A 22,256-nucleotide genomic window follows, 5' to 3' on the forward strand; every position below is an offset into this window, starting at 1 on the left:
ATGAGGCACCCTGGCCATGCACGTGTCTTGTCCCAGCCCAAACATGAAGTCAAGCAAGACAAACAAAGGATGAAAGAGGAAAGAGCAGCAAGGACTGATTTTAGGGTGTGACCATGGCATGATTAATGTGGACTGCAGAGAGATGTCAGAGGAGTTACTGTGGCTGGGCAGGAACTCTGGATTAGATACTGGGAATATAAGGGGAGGTGTGGTAAAGAGGGAGTAGATGGCAGATTTTGTGATGAGGGCGCATGAGAGAGAGAGAGCTCAGATTATTGCAGTGACAATATTTGAAAGGCATGGGTTAAAGTTATTGAGGCAATTTTCATTTGTTGGGCATCCCTATGTGTAAATTTTATACAAATAGTGGGCTGGACGGGGGAGAGAAATTTTCCTACTTGGGGTTTTGTAAGTTTTCAACAAAAAAACCCAGTTCACACCCCAATTTCAATACAAATTGATTAAAAAATCAGTCAGTCAGCTAACCACAGGAATGATTATGGTTCTTGCTGTGCCTGAGGAGAAGTCTCTCAAGCCAGTCTTGTTTTATGTCTTAAAAGGGAGGAAAAGTTGAACAGCTTATCCTAAAGTTTTTCCCAAAATTCCCTCTCACAAAAAATTGTTTCTGGAAACAGAAGAAAATTTCTATGTTTTCAGCCTCACAGCATAAAATGTTCTCAGGATTATGGGCAAGTGTTAAAAAGGACCTGCTAAAAGACTTCAAACTTGGCTGGAACAGTCCTCTACATAAATTTGGTCAAGGATTTTTTCTGCAGATTAATTGGCAGTGTCTGTTTTCCATCAAGTGATCATGAAATGCCTGATCCTTCTCACTCCTACAGAGGCAGCTAAAGTGATTTGCAGCACATGAGCACAAATCAGTTCAGACATCTTTTTCTGCCCACCCCAGTCTGATGGCTTTTGGTATCACCTCTGCATGTCAAACTGCACATCACTGCTATGCTGTGGGAGCATCTTTGCTACAGTTATGTCTGGTATGATGAAGATATGTATTTTATGCAGGGTGGACATGATTGTTTGCAGCCATGCAGGTATGTCTGCATTAAATTATGCAGCAGTGTACTAGCCATCAGTTTCTGTATGTTGTTGGCTGTTTTTACCTTGAATAATTGATTAGTTATCTCGCTGCTGAAAACAGCTGGAACAATGACAAATTTCACTGTGAAGTAAGGTGAGAGTCTTTGGCTGATCTCTGAAAGCTACATCATGACAAATTCTGTGACTTTAGGATTGTAGAGAAAGTCAGTAAAGAACACATGGCACTGTGAAACACTTATAAAAAGCACACAGTGTCACTAAAACAATGCCCAAGGGCAGAGCAGTTCCTTCTTAATGTTATTTAATCACGTGCAATTTATAGGAACTAAAATTATAATGAGATACATAGTCAAGAATTCACCTCAGATGCTAACTCAAGTGCACATTATTATAGCTGTGTTGTCTAGGTGAATATTCAACCATTTGTCATTTCCTGCATAAATATGCACAGAGACTGGGGTTTTTTGGTTGTGAAAACACAGCTGAGAGAGATGCTAGTAAAATGTAGAACAGGAGACTTTTGAACAAGATAATGTGATTCTACCCTTCAGCAATTCCCCTCTAAAGCTTCAGAGTTTTGTGTGAATGTTTTATCAACAAGAAATGCAGATTTTCTCTCACTAGTTCATCCTTTTTTTTGTATCAGTATATTGTATATTCAATTTTTTTATTTCTGTCCATAGCAGTATAAATGGAAGCCATATGTTCTAGAAATTTTTCTTTCCATTAGTGCATGGCAGGAATTCAATGGTGAGTGAATTCACATGTACTTCAGCAAGACAGATGGATTTTTGGAACTTTGCAATTGAGTGGTATTAAAATTCGTAAAAAATCTGCACCAAGGGACTTCAAGAATTGTAGTTGGCCCACTTACTGCATCCTTTCTACTCAAATACATCTATTTAATTGTTTAATAGTTATGTGACCATTTTCCTGTCTCTCAGAATGTTATAATGTGCAGAAACTGCCTTCCTCTGAGCCAGACTTTAGCATCTCATCATCTATCAGATTTCTCCTCAGGAGATACTGCTGTATTAAAATTCAGGGATACTTTTCTGACATGTTTTTGTTCCCAAATGAACATGATGTTCTCTTTGCCTTCCTAAATTTTATTTTCCTATTCAAATTACAGTATGAATCCAAGGATCCTATGCTGAGCAAGTTTGCAGAGAAAAGAGCTGCTGAAAATTAGTGAAGTAACTCTGTGTCACACAGAGTAAATATTAATCTGCTGCTACAGAGAATTAGAGAGGGATGTCAACTCATGCTTGACCATTCTCACTTACATGCTTTGACTTTCTCTTTCTCAGTATCTCCATGCAAATGGGATCGTGCATCGAGACTTGAAGCCAGAAAATCTACTCTATGCAACACCAGCACCGGATGCACCATTAAAAATTGGTGAGCAGCACTAAATGCCTGCTTCCCTGATGCCTTTGCATCAGTTCTATGTGCTAGCTGATGTTTGGAGTATATGCATCTCACGATCACCCTATTTGAAGCCAGTGCTTAATGAACAGCATGTTACTTCAGCAGCACAGCTGTTAATGATGGTTTCAAAACCAATGCAAAACTAGACGCTTGCCCAGAAAATTCATTGCCAAAATCGTGCAGAGTGTGGCAGAGATTAAAGCACTGGGAACAAGAAGAAACATGAGAACAGCATAAAGGTCCGTGCACCACTTCTATGCCCCTTTTTTTCTGTTAAACTACCACCTTAAGAAGAAAGATATATAGGTATGAAAAAGAAAAAGTGTAGATAAGTGGCAGAAAGCAAACTGAGCAAGGCTGGCTTCTGTTTTGAAGGCAGGTTTGAGGGACATGCAGAGACCTTCACAAAGAGCACAGGGAAACTCTTGGAAGCATGGTCAGCACCACGGAGAAGCAAGGCTCTCCTGATCAGGAATGTATTGTGCCAGTTCTGTTGGAGATGACAGACACTTCCAAAGGGTATGACCTCCAAAAATGTTTGGCATGCCTAGTTTCTTGCTTGAGCAACAAGGAGCATCTGTGCAACCCTTCTGAGTTTGAAAACACAACCTGGTGCTCCCTTAGGAGTGAGTGTTTCCACGTTCATCAGGCTGGTGTTCGTCATGGATTTCTGGCAACAAATTTCCATGAAGTAGCCTGCCTCAAGCAATTCTGTACAGATTTCTAGGAGCATCTTGGTTCTTAGGGGGAATGGTACCTTACTTTATATCTTATCCTACTTATCTTTTCTGGAAAGGCTCTAAACTTGATAATTTAATGCAACACCACTGGCTTTGGTTTGATGTCCAGAGTGTATAGGGCTTTTGAAGCATTTCCTAAATGCTGATTCTTCATGTTCCTGGTAAGATCATTGTCTTGTTTAAATTGAAATCCAATTTACAGCAAGTGGCTGTGTTTATAAAAGTAAATTGTATTTCTAATTAGATAAATTATAATGCAAAAAGGATAGCCATTTAGGAAAAAGTGACCTATTTTTATCCCAATCTTGAGTTAAAACATTCACTTTTATATTCGGTCTAACAAAACCAAATCAAGTCCTTTATTTTGTGCTTTTAAGGCAAAGATGATTTTCATCACCTAAGAAGAAGTGAATTTGAATAAGCTCAGTTTATTCTCAGTGAAAAAAAGAGTTGCGAACACTTCAATTTTTATTACTTTTATGAAGGAATCATGCAAGTACAGTGTGTATTGTCACAAAGGCCCTTGCTCTGTGAATAGTAATTCAGAGTGGAACATTGGAGAAAGGATGATCAATCCATCTTTATGCCCCTAAAAGCCTTCTATCAAAATACTGCTGAGATTTTGTCTTGCAGAGACTACATACTTTGACCCTTGACTAAAAAAGCCACCCAAAATAATTCTGGTAATTTTATTGTATTACTCACAGAGTGGGAACTGAATATATACCTAAAATATATTTTTGAATCTCTGCTTGTATGTCCTTAGACCACTCACTGCACTGGCTTTGTGCAGTTTTCAGACTAAAATATAAGCTACATTTCTATCAAGCAAGAGCCAGGAATACTCATTTATACCACAAATTTTGCCTCTGAATTGCAGCATGGGCAGATTCATTAAATCAATGCTTATCTATGGAAATGTCAATACCATTTATTTAACATATAAATATTTATTTAATTGCATATGCAACATTAAACCCCACATTATTACAGGGAGTAAGAACATTAATATTCCCAAACCATCTTAACAGCTGACTTTGGACTTTCCAAGATTGTGGAAGATCATGTGACCATGAAGACAGTTTGTGGAACTCCAGGGTACTGTGGTATGTTGTTTTGTTACATATATTTGCTTTTATGACTGTAGATTCAAAGGAAAGAGGACACTGGAGAAGACAGTGAGATCACTCTGTTACCTTACAGAACAGCTGATAATGCAATTCAGGTGACATTTTCATTGTCCCTTACCTTGTATGACATTGCCTACAAAGCACACACACGTTCCAAGTCTGCTTCAGAGCAACACCTAATTCCAGTCCAGTTAGTTTCATAAAACACTTTTCACATATTAGTTGTTAATGTTCTGGTTATCTTCTCTTGTAGCACTTATATTACCAATGCCACACATCCATCTTTAGTGCTTAGCCCTTTTATGCCTATCTTTGTATACTATAAAAATAGGATAAGGCTTATTCTCACAGAAGAGCCCTCAGAGTTATGTTGACTTGGTGGGAAGGATTGAGGCTGAATATTTCTGCAGAGAAGGGAAGAAAGGAGCCTTATGCCTGTAGTTATGTGCCTATAGCAATCTTTGATTTACAATTCAAGTTAACTGACCGTGCAGAAGTCCTGGTGACTGGAAAATATTCAAGCATTACTTTCTAGAATTGGAGAAAATCCAGGAGAAATACTGTTTAAATGCCAAATTAACCTATGAATTAATTGATATTTCCGGGCTGCCAGCTCCTACATCCTGCCCACCCATCTATCAGCAGCTTCTCCAGAAAGGACACAGCAACAAAAATACATACTGGAGTCTGAATACTTTGGCATCAAGCCTTGACAATCTATAGTCCTTGGGATGTGCAGATTTTTGCAGAGGATTGAAGGCAAGAAGATAGTCACAAAGAACTTAGTTTGCTGTAATGTTGTTCCTTCAGTAAACTTAACAAGAGCATAAGTGATTTCTGAGAGTAGCACAAAAATCAAGCCAGTGCAAAGCAGTGATTCATGATCAGTTTGTTACAGGCAACATCTAAACTAACATCAATGTGTCAGACAAATCCATTCACCAAAACCACACTTCTGGAAAAAATACTAAAATTCATGGCTGTGCAAGTGTAGTGTGGGAAAGGGAAAAGATTGCATTGGTGCTCATAGATACAGCCAGCCAGAAATGTGGCCGTGATTCCATGTGCATCACAGATCCCGTGGGACCAGGGTCCTCAAGCTGTGCTTGTCAAGATGCTTAGGGAGACGTTGACTCCTCTTTGCTGTTGCAGAGCTGGAGTCCCCAAAACTGCCTGGCCTTTCCGTCTGCTCCTCACTGCAGCAGAAGCAACTGCCTGAAATCGTCTGTCTTTCTTTCCAATTAAAACAGAATATAAAAAATAAAGCCTAAATAAAGTGCCAAGTAAATAGATTCATAGAACCATTAGGATTGGAAAAGACCCCCAAGATTGCTGAGTGTTGTGCACTTTGGCTGCACATCACCATGCTCACTAAGTGCCATGTCTACTTGTTTCTCGAATACACCTCCAGGGACAATGACAGCACCATATCCCTGGGCAGCCTGTTCCAATGCTTAACCACCCTTTCTGTGAGAAAATCCTTCCTAATGTCCAACCAGAACCTCCTAGTGAAAAATGACCCATTTTCTCTTGACATGTCATGGTTACGTGGGAGGGGAAGCCAACCCTCACCCCACTACAGCCTCCACCCCAGGAGTTGTAGAGACTCCCTGAGCCTCCTCTTCTCTGGGCTGAACATTCAGGCTTTCCTCAGCTGCTCCTCTTAGGATTTATTCTCTATACCTTCACCAGTTTTGCTGTCCTTCTCTGGACAGGCTCCAGCCCCTCAAGGTCCTCCTGGTTGTAAGGGGTCCCAAACTGGACACAACATTGGATGTGTGACCTCACTGGTGCCCAGCACAGGGGGGATGGCTGCTGCCCCACTGTTGCTGACACAGGATAGGATGTCCTCGCCTTTCTGGCCACCTGGGCACACCTGGCTCGTATTCAGCTACTGTCAACCAGCACATGCAGGTCCTTTCCTGCTGAGCAGTTCTCCAGCCACTCTGCCCCCAGCCTGTAGCACTGCGGGGGGTTGTTGTGGACCAAGGCAGAGCTGACATTCAATATCATTGAACCTCATGGGTCCATGAGGTTCTGTTGGCCTCATGAATCCAACCTGTCCACATCCTTCTGTTCAGCTTTCCTAGTCCCCACCAGATTTGGTGTCATCTGCAAACTCGATCCCCTCCATCCAGACCAGGATAATGATGTAAAACAGGACTGGTCCCAGCACTGGACCCTGGGGAACTCCCAGCCACCAGCTGGATGTAACTCCACTCATCACCACTCCCAGGGTCCAGATGTCCAGACAGTTTTTCACCCAGACATCACACCTATCCAAGCCACGACCAGCCAGTTTCTCCAGGAGAATGCCATGGGAGACAGTGCCAAAGGCTTTGCTCAAGTCCAGGTGGGCACACCCACATTCACACCCCCTTTCCTGCATTCCCTGGCAGGTCATGAAAGGAGATCAGGTTGGTCAGGCAGGACGTGCCATTCCTGAACCCCTGCTGGCTGTGCCTGACCCCCTGTACTGTATTTGCTCTGTGCTGATATCCAAGATGATCTTCATCATCTTCCCTGGCACTGAGGTCTGGCTCACAGGCCTGTACTTCCCTGCATCCATCTTCCTGCCCTTCTTATGCAGGGACATCACATCAGCCAACCTCCAAATCATCTGGGACCTTCCCAGTTAGATAGGACTGATGACCAGTGATGCAGAGCAGCTCGGCAAGCTCCTTCTCCAGCTCCCTCAGCAGCCTGGGATGAATCCCACCTGGTCCCAGGGACTTGTGAGTGTCTAAGGGGCTCAGCAGGTCACTACCTGCCTCCTCCTGGGTAGCACAGGGTCTGTTCTGCTCTCTGTCCCTGTCTGCCAGCTGGGGCTGGTTCCCTGTGGATAAACAGGCCTTACTGTTGAGCGCTGAGGCAAAGAAGACATCTGAGCCTTTTCCTCATCCTTGGTTCCAGTGTTTGCCTCTGCATCCAGTCAAGGATGGAGATTTTCACTGGCCCCATTTTCGTTTTTGATGTATTCACAAAAACACAAATTAGATACTGAACTTAAAGCACCACCTTCTTGGTCACACTGTAGCTCCAGCACAGCTGTAGCTTTATGTGGTTCCTTCCACAAATATTAAAAACCAATCTGAAACCAAAGTACACTTCTCATTTTTATTCTGGCTGTGCTTGGGCATGACTTCTCTTGTTTTATATTCAGTGAAGGGGCTCATTTGCCTAATAAAGGGCTTAAATGGGCAGTCCTAATTTTTTATACAAGACACAACTGTGCATGGAATTCAGTTGATTTTGTGACTGTTGTTTCTTCACTCAGCTTTTGTGTTACTGACTATTTTGTTGTCTGCAGCACCAGAGATACTACGGGGATGTGCCTATGGCCCTGAGGTGGACATGTGGTCCCTGGGGATTATCACCTACATCCTGTAAGTGCAGAGAGTGATATAGAGAGGTTCACTTTTTTAGCACCCACGGGATTTAATTACACTATGAGCTGTGCCATTGGAAAAGACAAGATCCTGAACTTCAATTATTATATTCCTAACCTTACTGAAGTAAGTCAAATCCTAGAGGAATATGGCAAAACACTCAGTTTAAATATTTGATAAAGATAACATTTCTTCCTGAACAGCAGCAAGATCTGTGCAGAATCATGCTATTAATGTGAACGAGTATAGACCAAAACTTCCAAACAGTCATGAGTGGATTGTTAAGAATTACAATTACTAAAGTAATTGTATTGATTGAATCTTTCAAAGGAAGATTATTGAGAAGGGAAATTTGCTTATGATGTATTGACTCTCTTCTTTATGGGAGAATAATTATGAGACCTAATTTAGACCCTTGGAAATGACAATGCTTAGACGGCTTGTGTAGTTATATACAATACTTCTAGGATGCCTTTTAAGGGAAGAAAATGACATTTTACACATGTAACTTAAAGATATGGAGGATTTTATACTTTTGGGGCATTATCCCTCCCCTACTACTTGCTATGTCCAGAAAGTACAGTTTGGAATTTTATCTTTTGCAAAGAAAGAATTATATTCTCTAAAGTTTATACTAAAAGTCCATGTAAGAATATATAAACACTCTAATAGTAATGTCAGAAAACATTAATCTTTTCTTCTGCACATAAGCCTGAAATAATTCAAAGGTCTCTTTTTGAGTACCTGTAAATAGTAGGCTACAATATTCCTATTTGCTTTTTTGTTATTTGCTCTTTTTAAATATCTGTATCTTTATGTCATGGTCTGGTTTAAGATCCAGACTTTGTATTGAAGATCACATCTCAGATATTGCCTGTCAGGTGCTCATTTCTTGTCACATCTGAGGTTTCCACTAACAGAGAAATGTGAAACGTGCCAGCAAGGTGATCCCTAAGACTGGAGTGGTGGATTTTTGTGTCCATTTACAAAGCCACCTAGATTAAGTTATGTCCTCTCCTAGTTACTCAAGGCCTAATGAAATTATTGCACTTCAAACTAAGAATCTTTCTTAAGCAGAATTTATTTTCAAGTGTAAGCAAGCTCCAACAAACTCCAAACCTTTTCTGTCTAAATATCTGATGTGGCATTTTCTGTATGCAGCTTCTCAAAACCTTCTCAGGGGATGCTTCCAAGCCACACTAAACCTCTGCATGTGCATAAATACAAGGGTGTGAGTTCCTGCCCTGGATGGGGCTGCATGAGTATACTCTTCCATTCTTCCTCCTTCTAATCCTGTCCTACTCCTCTCTCAAAATCCAACTTGATCTACAGGAACTAGATGCAAATATCCACCTGGCTGTCTCTTCCATTTAGCTTTAACAGTACTCCACATTTTAAACTCTTCTATTGTGTGTAAAGTTTTGTGGGTCAACATGTCTGATGGATTAGAAACTGAGACCAGAAATGTACATGTAAAACTGCTAAATCATTAATTCTGGAGCCCAGAGGACAAGGTTGCATGTCTCAGTCTCATAGTTCAGTAAAGGAAAACCACTTACACAGAAAAAAAAAGGTTCCATACATTCATATATGTCCCCCAAAATGGAGTAGATGTGAGAGTTAACAACCATGTTACAGAGGATCTGCATAAAACTGTATCTTGCCATTAATCGAAGTGGACTTACATTTGATTAAAAATAATTGACACATATTTTGACGCAACACTTTTTACAGAGGCAAATTATATTAAGACCTATTGGTGGTAACTGTCATAATTCAAGGGAAGCCTCATGTATAGTTTTAAAAGTCAAGACAAGGAGTCCTTTTTTGTATTCCTAAAGCAGGCAGAAATACTTCCATATCTCAATCCTGTTTGAGATGCAGACAGTGGTCAAAAAATACAGACACTTTGCCTGTAGTTAAAATTGCATGGATTTAATTAAAGGTGTTATTTTACTAAGTTACTAAAAGGACACAAGATCCCATATGGTCATTTTTAGTTGTTTTTTAAGCTGTTTACATTGACTTTTCCTTCATTTGTAGGTAAGTGATTTAAAGTGAATCACAATAATGAAATGTTATTTCAAAATAAAATAAAATCAAGAGCACCCAGCTAGGTTTTGCACTGATTCAATTAATCTAATTTGAAATCACACCTCCAGATTTACTCATCTATTTTGGCATGTAGCAAAAAAACCCCAAAAAACTCTGTCTGTCAAAATGGATTTTTAAGTAGAAGCATAGATATTGAAATTGTTAGTGGAAAGCAATAGTTGATCGTAGTGAGTTACTACCCTCATTGGTTACCCGGATCCCAAAGTGCTTTGGGCTGAGCCAGGGAGGGGACCTGCTCAGGGGTGCTCCATGGGGACAGCAGGGATGTGCTGCAAACTCAGAAGAGGTGATGGGAGAGGCAGCAAACAGCAGGGGAGCAGCAGAGGGGCTCTGCCTGGCCACCACCTACTGAAGCACAAGGTTTGGAGGCTGGATCCCTGTGTTTTAATACACCTCTGCCAGACTTGGAAAAATAATGTGCCCCGAATGTGTTTGCAATGAGGTGTTTCTCCTCTTCAGCAGTGGAATGTGATGCAGCTGTTCCACCCATGGCTATGCACTACTCCCAAAACCACATTTCTTCCTTGAACCTCAGTCTCCTTTTTACAACAGTAAGCACATTGTGTTTAAAAATACAAAAACAAGTTAAAATGTAAGACTTTTCTAGATTTGCTGCTGTCTTGATCATTATGATCTGCTGTTGTTTTCATCTCATCATCTTACTGCTTGTTGCATTTTCTGGAAGCAGAGGAGAAGATAGCCTTTCTCTGTTAAGCTCAGATCACATACTGGGTAGGAAATTCACTTTAAAAAATCTGATTATGTGTGCAGGCATGATTAAAGTGCAGTGAAGCAATAAAAAGAGGACATTATACAAATGGAAACCACATCTATGAGTCTGCTTTCCCTGAGGCCAGCAGTGTGGATCTCTGCTGGGATCTGTATTATTCAATATATTTATAAATGCAGTCATTAGTGAGATCACACTATTGTATGATTGTATGTAGGTTACCTAAGTAAAGATGAGGCCTGATCATGAAAACTTGCCAAAGGTTTTTACATATTGTGGCTGATAGGATGAAAAAATGTACAGGGATGATCATGTCTAAAAATAACTCCTAATAGGAGATGTAAAAGCTTCTACCTTCATGTGTAACATGGGTTTCCTCAGATAATTCCAGTCCTCTGGCAAGAGTTACAGGGATTCTGATAAATGCTCTATGATCCTCTTTTAACAGTCCAATTAAACAGTTTTTCTTTTAAAAGTTCCAATTAAACATGTGAAAATAGAAAAATTCCAATTAGAAAAGCCTTTCCCAGTGCTTAAGAATACTTATAACCACATTTCTTTCTGCTCTGTAGAGAGAATTAGGAGTTCATGAGTTACATCCAGGTCTGGTTTCCCAAAGTGATCTACAGGACACAAAGTAGGGAAAATACTACCATGAGCTGTTTCTAACAACCCAAGACTAATTAAACTTTGAAAAAGTAATTTCTTTTTTTATCCTTTCAGACTTTGTGGCTTTGAACCATTTTATGACGAAAGGGGAGACCAATATATGTTTAAGAGAATCCTGAGCTGTGAATATGACTTTGTGTCCCCCTGGTGGGATGATGTGTCTCTGAATGCCAAGGATTTAGTAAGTAAAGGAAAAATGAGACTGGAGTATTTAGTATTTCTGCCACTGAGAAATAGTCTGTTTGGGGTGGGGGCAGAATAATTGGTTAATTAATTTTTCATAATTGTTTCCTCTTGTCTTTGCTATATTATGGTGCTGTTAATATCCCCTCTTGGTGCAGTGCTGTAATTTTGCACTCAGAACATGGATATTCAGGTCCTTCTGTGAAGGAAGCCATAGATTGCTGGCAGCTGTCACAGTGTTCATGTATGCCTGCCTTTCCTTCCAGCTCTGAAGTGTTTCACCATTCGTCTTTTCCGGGTAAACACCTTCAGGGGAATGTAGAAACAAGCCCTTCTTTTTATACAGTTTTCAAGCCTGCCTTTTGGGGAAGAATATAAAAAGGAATTGAACTTTCCTCCCACTGCTTTTTCTGAAATATTTTTTCTGTCCGTTAAAGTTTTTTTTTTTTGGTAGGTGAGGAAAGACTGACTACTTTTAAATATGCTCCATTAGCAAAATGCAAGGGCTGGCATGCTATCTGCACTGTATTCTTTTATTACTGGATAAAATAATTTGGATCCAGGAGACACTGATCTGCAAAGATAGGTATGCTTGAGTCTGACTTTTGTCAATAATAACTTGCATAATTCAGTTATTTCATAAGCACTGAAAACACAAGTGCTCTGTTCCATATATACTTATACAAATTGTGTCACAAAATACTACATCACTGGTGTTAGTGAAGTATTTCAGGATATTTCAAATGGAAGGATTGTAGAAGTTCAAAGTAGTATTTTGGTATTTTATGAGATATGAAGTTTTTCAAAGGCCAAAAAGATATAATTTAATGCCAGACAGACATCTGTCTGCAGGTAAAGTTTTTGTCCAAACTGCTCCATAGTGTTTTAGTAAAGTAAAGCTCAAATTTTTAGATTTGAATATTGCATAGCAAATAATAGATAATAATGATGACTATGACTCTCAAAATCCATGCTGTGGGCAGTTCAATGTTCAGTTGAAGAGATTGGCTTAACTCAAGGTCTTCCTTGGAGACACAACCAATATTCACCACAATGCCTATTCTCCTCCATGCACTTCAGGGCAGAAGCTTTGTTTAAAAACTGTTTGTAGAGAGATTTCAGAGAACCCTAAAGCAAATTTTCCCTCACCCTTGGGCACATAGGAGCAGTGGAGCCCTGTGCTATCACTTGCACAGCTCCAAGAGGGTTTGAAGTCAGGAGAGCTGGGTAAGTGTGGCTCTGCAGAGTGCCATCTGTGTACTTTGTTATTCCATCTTCACATCTCTTCTTTTTTTAAAACTCCACTTGTCCAGAGATGCAATAAAACTCATGGAATGTCACTTGACTGGACACACTTTGTATCCAGCAGGACCATCTCCAGTCCCAGGGGTATGTTTGCAGTGCCTTTTCCCAAAAACATCCTACTGTCGTGTTTGTAGAAGTCCAGGTTTGCTGGCTTTGGTGATAGAAGGAATGGTGTAAACAGCATTAGTTTCAGAGTGGGCTAAGACAGAAACACTTGTACAGTGCTTTTTTTTTTTACGTGTACATGAGATGTTTCAGTGACTGAAAGAAAAATTTCCTTTGTGATATATATGACAGGGACTGAGTGGTACAAGTATGCAGAAGCTGCATGCACATAATTTAAACCTTCTAATCCATTTTAAAACTTGTCCAAATCCTAAAGTAGAGATACTGCTCAGAGACTTTAAGAATTTCTTAGGGTTTTTGTGGCAAGTCAGACATTAAACAGTGAGTCAGCTGTATTGGTAACATGTTAATATGTTGGTAACCAGTTGATACTTTCTCTTCTCTCTTCCCCATTAGTGGCTGTCTTAATCAGATGTTATTTATGGAGGACCAAGAAATGCCAGAAGCAAAATACTTTCAAAGACACAAACAAAAATTGTTGGTTTCTTAGAATGTCTCACCTTAGATGTTCTCCAAACCAAGGCCAGAGCCCCCACGTGCAAAACTAGGTAAATTTGAATGAAGAATAATGTTGACAGTCTTTTGTATTTCTTGCTTGTGATGCAGGTTAAAAAGTTGATTGTTTTAGACCCCAAGAAACGCCTCACCACTCTGCAGGCTTTGCAGCACCCATGGGTCACAGGGAAGGCAATAAACTTTGCACATATGGACAACGCACAAAAGAAACTTCAGGAATTCAATGCCCGGCGTAAACTTAAGGCAAGTCTCTGCTCATAGTCTCTGTTTTGCTGTGAAAGCATGCAATTAGCTTAGTAGCCTTGCAGAAACCTTGCACATTTTTGAAGACAGTATTCCATGGTGTTATGGAAGCTTTTTATTTGAGATGTCCAATGAAGATTGAAGAAGTTTGAAGCTGATTCAGTCAATGATTTAAGCCAAAACAAATAAAAATGGGTGAAGTTGACTGAAAACTCTATCTACACAGATTGGACTGCTGAGGATGTACATGGCATTCACAAAGTCCTTACTTTCCATCTTTTCTTCCCGTCTTCCTTTCTTGCTTCTATGCTTCTGTCCTGTATTGCTGGTGCATCCTTAGAATACTGACCAGAAAGAACAGCATACTGAGTAATTTCTGAATGAGCATCCATAAACCTGGAAGAAAATTAGTCTATTAAAGCATATTTTGATCCCTAACCCACCTGTACCTATCAATACAAAGCAGGAGGTTTAAGCCATCCTTCTGTATGAACTAGAGTCATCATTTCAGATGAGTAGGTCCATAAAATATCCCCAGGATGCTCCTTTACTATCCAGTCTACATAGCTGCCATGGGAAGAAGCAGGGAAACATATTTAGGTACAAATAGCAGGCAACTAGGCACCTGACTAACATAGTATCAGGAGACTTTCTTCTCCCCTAATCCGTTTTCAGCTTTTAAAGACTTTCATCTGATCAGGAGATAATTCTAGGGATACTTCAGCACAGAAATTGTTAGCAACAACTGCAGTGAAGCTGCCCTTGTAGCTCTGGGGAATAAGAGTAAAAAGCAACTTAATTGAGAGCTTTAGTAAATTCCATAGAAAAACGAATTCACAAAAAACTGAGCCTTAACTTTGTTATTTTGTAGAGAACTGTAGCAGAGAATCTCTACAGGGCAAAGAAATTTGTTTTGTCATTTACAAAGTTCTCAGAGATTGTAGAGGTAATTCACATTGATGCTTTGATTTTTTTTCTTTATATTTTTACACCAGAGATAGTTTTGAAGCTCATTTTATTTAGACACCTATAGTCAATCAATTTATTCTTTTGTGATTACAAACTATCACTTTTTATTTTTAAATTTATTTTTTCAGTGCTTCTCTGTTAAAGATTAAATTACTAAATCTCCAGTTATTAAGAGGATCAATTGCAGTTATAGAGTTAGTTATTTTCCACAAATATATCTGTAAGAGAAACAATAAATTTTTAGACAATTAATTCCTGGTCAAAAAAAATAAAACCAAAGCAGACATCAAAGCAGTGAGTAAAAACTTTAGCTGTTGTTTTTTATTAAAAATAATACGTAATTATTTCCTCTTTCCTGAAATAAAAGTCCATCAGCAGGCTTTCTTTATGTGAAGAGTGAGACCTCTAAAAATTTCAGTCAGGATTTGGTTTCTCATAGGCTGTGTTGAATTTGTTTCATAAACATCCAACACTGTTTGTGAGATTAAATTACACTGAAAGTGCCTTAAAACGCTATAGTATCATCGCGTGGCTTGTTCTGTTTGCAATCAGTTTTCCAAAGTCCTCTCACCACCAATGTGGTTGTCTGTGATTTTTCCTTTAAGAGAAAAATCTCAAAAATTCTCAAAATTCTTGCCACTTTCTTTGGTTTATGCTTTATAGTATTTCTTCATAATCCATTGTAGCTGATTCTTTTTTATTGACAACGTTTATGTTATCTGCTTTTCACTGACATCATCCTTATTTCCTTTGGGAGTTTTTTGTTTCTTTCTTTCTTGTGTGATTTTTGTGTATGTCTGTGATTACCTCTCCAAAGAATCCAGAAAATTTGCTGTGTTCTTCATCTCTTCCTGCAAACCCACTTCTTTGATGCCTAAGCACAAGCTGCCAAATCAAAAATAGCTTCAGCTGTCACACACAGAAATTAGCATTTATTTTCCGCATCTCTGTTTTTTTTCAGGCAATAAAACTGTTCAAGGCAAGGGCTAATATAAGTGTCTTCATGTGTGTCTTCATTTTTCATGTGATATGAAATTCTACTCCTAGTGTGCATTTTCCTATGTCTATATTTAGGAAGTCACCCATCTGCTCTGCAACATTGTGCTTGGAATATGCAACAGTGCCATAGCGATAAATATTGTGTTCCTCTGTGAAATGTTCATGGAATAATCAGTGATAATACTATTTTTTTTATTATTACAACAGAAGATGATGACTTTCTTTTTTGCTGTCCAACTTCAGCATGGGACACGTGAAGTAATTTATTTAAAAAAAAAAAAAAAAAAAAAGAAAGAAAGAAAGAAAGAAAGAAAGAAAGAAAGAAAGAAAGAAAGAAAGAAAGAAAGAAAGAACCAAAAAAAACAAACCAACAGGTATAGCTGAAAAAAAATTTAAAAGGTTGTGTTACCCAACCAAGGTAACAGGTTGGGTTATAGGTCATCCAACCTGTAACCTTGTGAAAGCGGAAGTTTTAACTCTCAATCCAGTATTCCAGGTGGCCTTCTAAATCCACCTGAGCCCAGGCAGGTACCCCAAGGTAACATTCCCAGGAAGACTGGGCGCAGTTGCTGCTGCTGGGGTGATGTTGAGTGTGCACGGAACGCGTTCCCTAAGGAGTTTGCTTGGTCCCCTCTCTCCCAGGCTGCAGTGAAAGCTGTGGTGGCCTCCACGCGCCTTGGCAGCGCCAGCAGCCACAGCGCCCACGAGGGTCCCAAGCCCGGCCACAGCCCGGCACCCACCCGTGACACCCAGCCTGCCCAGGAAAATCCCACTCGGGAAGCGGCGGCAGCGGCGGCAGCTCCGGAGGAAACGCCCTAGGTCGATGTCGCTTGCTGGCGTCGGCGGAGATGTCATCTCATACACCAGCTACCTTGCCATCAGCGAGAGGGATTCGCAAGCTTGGCCTCTCTGGTTCTGCTCCCGGGGGCCACAGGCCCTGCCCGGTGATCCTACCTTCAGTGCATGTGACTGCTTATGAAAATAGTAAACTGTTCCATTAGGCATGTCATGGAAACAGTGTAATTTGCAGTAATATCAGCAGGTGAAAACATGGGGATTATTAACTACCTACCACAATGTGTATACTTCATCTATCTAGTGTTCCTAGGTGGCATTTGAAACAAAATGCTGTTTTGTTTGGTTTTATGGAAGTAGGTGTCTTATCTATGTTGTGAGTTTCTTTGAACTGTTTCCTTCCAGGTTCATAGTCCTCCAGCAGACAAAATGGAAGGAAATATCAAACCAATGCTTTTAAAACTGATGTATGAAATAATGTTTTTTATCTGTAAAACTGAAAAAGTATTTGGGGATTTACATGCAAAAAAAAAACCAACAAAAACACAAAAAAACATTCCACTACTTCTGAGAAGAAATTGAAATGGTAGTTCCACTGGGCATGAAAATGTACATTGTTCAAGCTTGCATTGAGAATGCCTTATTCTGACTTTTCTTGTTTGTATACAGTATTTTAATAACAACTAAAATTACTCTGCCATTTCATTCCACAGTAAAATGTTAGTGAAAAAAATACACAGACTAAACAAGGATTAGTGTACATGCAAATTTCTGGCGTACCATTATATTTATTCATTAAAATTCTAATCTGCAGCTAGAAGGCATTTAATAGGCCCTAAGAGAATAATCTGCATTTAAATAAGTTGTAAATGCTTGAAGGAAGCTATTTCACAATTACTGATTTTGCTTTGGGGAAACACTCTTATGCAAGGTCTGGGAGCAAGTAGTATAATCTAGTTGGTTCCTGGGTAGTGTAACCTCATGAGTGAGCAGTTTCCACTTGTAATTAGTCCACATTTTCCTAACAAAGGATGCCTCCTGTAAAGTGATCCACCAGCACGATCTTGCATCTACTCAGAGCTGTGTCTTGAGTTAGCAGCGGTGTGCATCGATCAGCTTGCAAAAGTAGGGTCAGGCTCTTCAGCTATCTTGATGTTCTCATTGAATGTGATTGATAGGAACTGAAAAACCAATGTGCATCAGTGTGTATGACCACTTACACTTGTTGTTATCTATTTGACAGCATGTGACTATTGTACTGATATATTACAAAAATGGCAAAAAGAACCTGACATACAAAAATGTAATTTGTGCTTGTTAAACTTTTTAATACTGATAGCTACCTAACATCCTAATACAATCATCATTCATATTTAGCTTTAATTGTTTTTATGTTGTTGTTAGGCCTTGCACAACTTGCCTTGAAAAAATATAGCAGCTACTGAAAAAAAACAAGACTTTAATAAAATATTCAATAACTATATTTCCTGATGAAATTAAAGGGTAATACAATGTTATTCATATGGTAGATTGAATAAATAAAATGTGCCCTAAATTAATATAAAAGGAAGCATTAAAGATCCTGGCTTTACTGGGTGAAAGTGCATGCTAATGAATCTATTATACTTGAGATTTTTTATCCATTTCCCAGAACTCTTTGAACTTGTACAAAAAGTTTGCTAATTAAGAAGGGTGGAAATGTAAAGTGCATGCATCCATTCAGTTTTCAAAGGACACACTTTGAAGTCATCTGGAACATCTGGTGGGGGTACAGCAGCTGCATGCAAGCCAGCATGACACTTTTACAGATTTTATCCCTTGGAAACAAGTACAGCAAGATTAATAACTTTGGAGAGGATCATAGATACATCCACCTGTCTCACTTTTTACTCTCTGTCTTACCTCCTTTGAGGTCACTGAAGGAAAAATGCAGTTCTAAGCTACTTTATTCCACACTCTTATACTGTGGTGAAGTCATCCAAGTTCAGACAGTAGGGAAGTTTGATGGGAGAGGCTGGATTTCTGTACCTTTCCTCCTTCATTTGGGATAATTGCTTCAAACTTGCAGAAGTGGAGTTGGCTGAAGAGTAACTGCACATGTGTGAGAGCTTGAGCATAAATTCCTTCATCTGAGGCACAGTTTGTTGAGCTGAAAAGCAGTCCCAGCTGATTTCCAATGGTGTTTTTTGCTAAAGTATACCACAGCATATCATACCTATGAACTAATGCCATCCAAGAGGAGCCCTCTCTGTGACAGCATGATCTTCAGAGACAAATCAGTTTTGTGTATAAAGGCTCTGAGGCTTCAGCTGTTTTTGTTTTTGTCACACTCAACATTAAGCAATCAGGATGTCTGTGCTGAGGCTGTGATTACCAGTACGTGACTCAGTAAAGCAGAGTGCCTGGCTGATACATTTGATGTATGACAGCAGCTGGGTGTATGCATGCTCTGGAAGATGCAGGTGTTACCTCCATTGGCTTTGCCTGAAAAATCATATCCTGGTAGCATCTGCTGTAATGCAGACTGGGATGTACAACATCAGTGTCTTACTGTGGCTGAAAAATGTGAACACACTTTTAAACTACTGGGGATGGACCAGATATTTCCAAATCTGTGATTATAAGCTTAGTAGAAAGTTACTTGTGCTCTTTTCTATTGAAATACTGAGCTTTAATTCTTTAGAATATTTAACATATTAACAAAGTTCTTTAAGTACAAAAGGAGAAACGTTCTAATATTTTTGAAGTATTTGAACTTAGCAAAACTTTTCCTTTAAAAGCAGATTGCAGCACTAGTAGGCTAATAGTTTTTGAGCTAAGATGATGGCTGTTAAATGGCTAAGGAAGTCCTGCTTTTGTACCACAGCAGGAGTTTTCCCAGGTTCAGAAAGATTCCCTCCAAAATAGAACAGATTTCTTGTAATTCTAGACACTTTTGCTTGCAATTTTGTGCATGACACAGTAGATTGCACTGTGTGATCCTGGTGCTGGTTTGCTGGCTGAAGTTTGTACTTTACAGTCTGCAAACATGCTCTAAAGAGGCAGACACACTGTAATCAAACTTCTGAATGCAGAATACCATCCAAGCAGCAGGTTCTTCAGAAGAAGGGTACTAAGGATTTTGTCCACGCAAACGAGCAGGTTGTTGTATACACTGAGTGACACAAACTGCCCAGCAGGCCCTTTGCTTTGGTGAATAGAGCAAAATGCTCTGAAACACTGTGCGGTAGCAAAGCAGGATCAAAGCATCAACCAGAAAGTTTGTTGAAGTGCCTCAGACCAGCAGGGAGGCCAAGGCTGCAGGAGGCTGTGGCTCACTGGCAGCTAGACCTCCACACTTTCCAAATTAATCACCTTCTCCTACAACATTGCAAGTGGAACACGGACACAGCTGGCAGCCACAGGAGAAGTGAAGACGACACCACATTTTCTGCTGCCCAGCATCAGGAAAAGGGAAAATGATGTTGGGAGTTGTCAGTGTCCAACTCAGCAAAAGGAAAGCAGTATCTGAAAAGCAGCAAATGCAGCAGGACTCTGGAAAATAAACACTTGTTTCTAGATAAATGTCCCTCAGCTCCTGCACAGATGCTGGGTCATCTCTGGGGTTTTAAGAGCAGCATGATAAAGTGTGAGGTGGAGGACTCCCTGCAGATCCTTGCACATTGTCCTGCACATTGCCTGCTTACAGGATGGCAGACACAAGCGTCAGCACAGTGCCTAGACCCCAGGCTTCTGCAGAGCCTTTTTCTCCTGGAGAAGGTGGCTGAGCCAACCTTGTTGCTGCTGAGGTTATGAGTGCACAACTTAGGGAGGCATGGCATTCATGCAACAAAAAATTTCAGAGGCTGACCAAGAAAGATGCACAATTAGACCTAGAGCCCAGGGGCAGGGATACACACAAATCCTGAAGATAACTGAGGTAACAAAGAGACAGGCAGAACACCCATAAAGCTATTTTATAAAACAATAACAACTCAAAGAATGTCCTTTGTTCTTTATCAGTTGGAACATAAACACCGTTCATTCTTCTTTTGCATAAAGAAATTTATATAAAACTCCCTGATAAGCCCCTGCACAATACCATGTTTTGTTGAACAAAAAAACATCAGCTGTATTGCAGAATAAGAAGAAAATAAGGAAATAAAAGGGGAAAAATATGCTTGAAATATTTGCCTAGTGTAGACAGAGAGCTCCAAAGCAAGGCTTGCAGAGGGGTACAAAGATGATGACAGGACAGGAACAGCTCTTTTATGAGGAAAGGCTGAGGGATCTTGGCCCATTCAGTCTTAAGAAGGGATGACTGAGAGGGCACCCCATTAATATATGGGAATACCTGAAAGAAGGGTGCGAAGAAAATGGACCAGCTGGCTCTGCTCCATGGTGCTGAGCAATAGGACAAGAGGAAATAGGCTTAAGTTGGTATCCAGGATGTTCCCCCTGAACATGAGAAAGAACTTCTTTGCTGTGGAGTTGTCCACACAAGACAACAGATTGTCCAGAGAAGCTGTGGAGTCTCCCCCACTGGAGATATTCCAGAACTTGGACACAGTCCTATGCAATGAGCTTTGAGAAACCTGGCTTGAGCAGAGATCTAGGATAAGATGACTGTGCTAATGGTCACTTCTAGCCTTACTCATTCTGTGATTTCATTTTATGATCTTAGTGCCAGAAAATGTATTAATTCTTACTGGCAAGACTGCAGATTCTTTATATCTGGGAGGTAAAATTTCTGGCCAGAGTAATTCAGACGATTGCTGGAGGGGGAGTAAAGAGGATTCCTCGGAGTGTGAATCCTCTGACTAATATAAGAATAACTAAACTAAAGGATAACTAAACTATAAGGATAACATATAACTAAAACTTCACCAAATACTTACAATGTCTTCTACCCCTCCTGAGTGGAAAAGAGAACGTGAATGCATTTGAAGGCATTCAAATATTGTGGGAATAGGCATAGTAGAGAAGCAGGAATACAATGGAACAGGAAGTGGCCCAATTCTGAATTTAGCAGTAAAATTATAAATTGAGAGCCAAGTCTGTATTAAAAGTAGCAGTTTTAAGCCATTGTTTGTCCCTTTCTGGCATTCCTCAGCTGGACCTGAACTATAACAATTAACAGTCTGGTATACATAGATCATTGCTGGATGAAATTCAGTAATGCATATCAAGGTATGAAAAATAACAAATACAGTGGTACAGAGTTTTGCCCAGTTCTGGCTCCTTCCAAGACACATCTGAGAAAAAGATTATTTCAGTGCCTTCCTTTTTTGAGCTCAGTATGGGGGTCAAAGAGGAGTGACAATACAAGCACAGCATTTTGTGAGGAGCTGGAGCTGTCCCAAGCTGCAAGAGACCCTACCCAATGGTGCTCCATCCACAGCATGTGTGACTGAGAACAGTCTGTCCCTTTATTTGTGTATCAGGAAAATGTTTATTGGCAAAGCTATATTAAACAGCATATGTTTGCCCCTATGAAGTAGCACAGAGTTCCTCCTATAGGAAGATACATAAAGAGCAAAACTTAAAAGAAAGGGAGATTTTTTTTTCTGTTTGAAACTCTGGCTTCAAGAACCTGTGTTAACATTAATGGCTAAAGGGCTTATTGTTATTCTTCCTTTTTGTGCTTCATAGTTTTTTTCCTGGCCTAGGTGCACCCAGGAGCATCTGTCAGCTGCCAGTCAGTGGGTAAAGAGCCATCTGACATCAGGCAACTTTTCTGCCCTGACAAATCTGCTGCTGCCCTTGGTTCCATCAGATGGTTTCACTCCTGCTCTTTTGCTCCCAGAAGAGTCTGGGTTTCACCAGTCAAGTATACATGTATTTCTCTGTGAGCCACCCCGGTGTGATTTGTCACTGA

The 22,256-nt window shown here is 40.0% G+C and overlaps 1 protein-coding gene across 1 annotated transcript in view; it reads left to right on the forward strand.

Annotated features, from left to right (window-relative positions):
• The window catches only part of CAMK4 (calcium/calmodulin dependent protein kinase IV), a 136,459-nt gene extending 118,494 nt beyond the window's left edge, over window positions 1-17,965 (forward strand). The window contains exons 6-11 of the mRNA XM_021524787.3: window positions 2,370-2,460; window positions 4,262-4,336; window positions 7,671-7,746; window positions 11,318-11,444; window positions 13,484-13,636; window positions 16,247-17,965. Coding sequence (XP_021380462.1) covers window positions 2,370-2,460; window positions 4,262-4,336; window positions 7,671-7,746; window positions 11,318-11,444; window positions 13,484-13,636; window positions 16,247-16,423 — 699 coding nt within the window. The 3' untranslated portion in view covers window positions 16,424-17,965. The remainder of the gene's footprint in view (window positions 1-2,369; window positions 2,461-4,261; window positions 4,337-7,670; window positions 7,747-11,317; window positions 11,445-13,483; window positions 13,637-16,246) is intronic.
• Window positions 17,966-22,256: the final 4,291 nt, after the last annotated feature.

The sequence above is a fragment of the Lonchura striata genome, chromosome Z (assembly GCF_046129695.1).
Source record: "Lonchura striata isolate bLonStr1 chromosome Z, bLonStr1.mat, whole genome shotgun sequence".
Classification (NCBI taxonomy): Eukaryota; Metazoa; Chordata; class Aves; order Passeriformes; family Estrildidae; genus Lonchura; species Lonchura striata.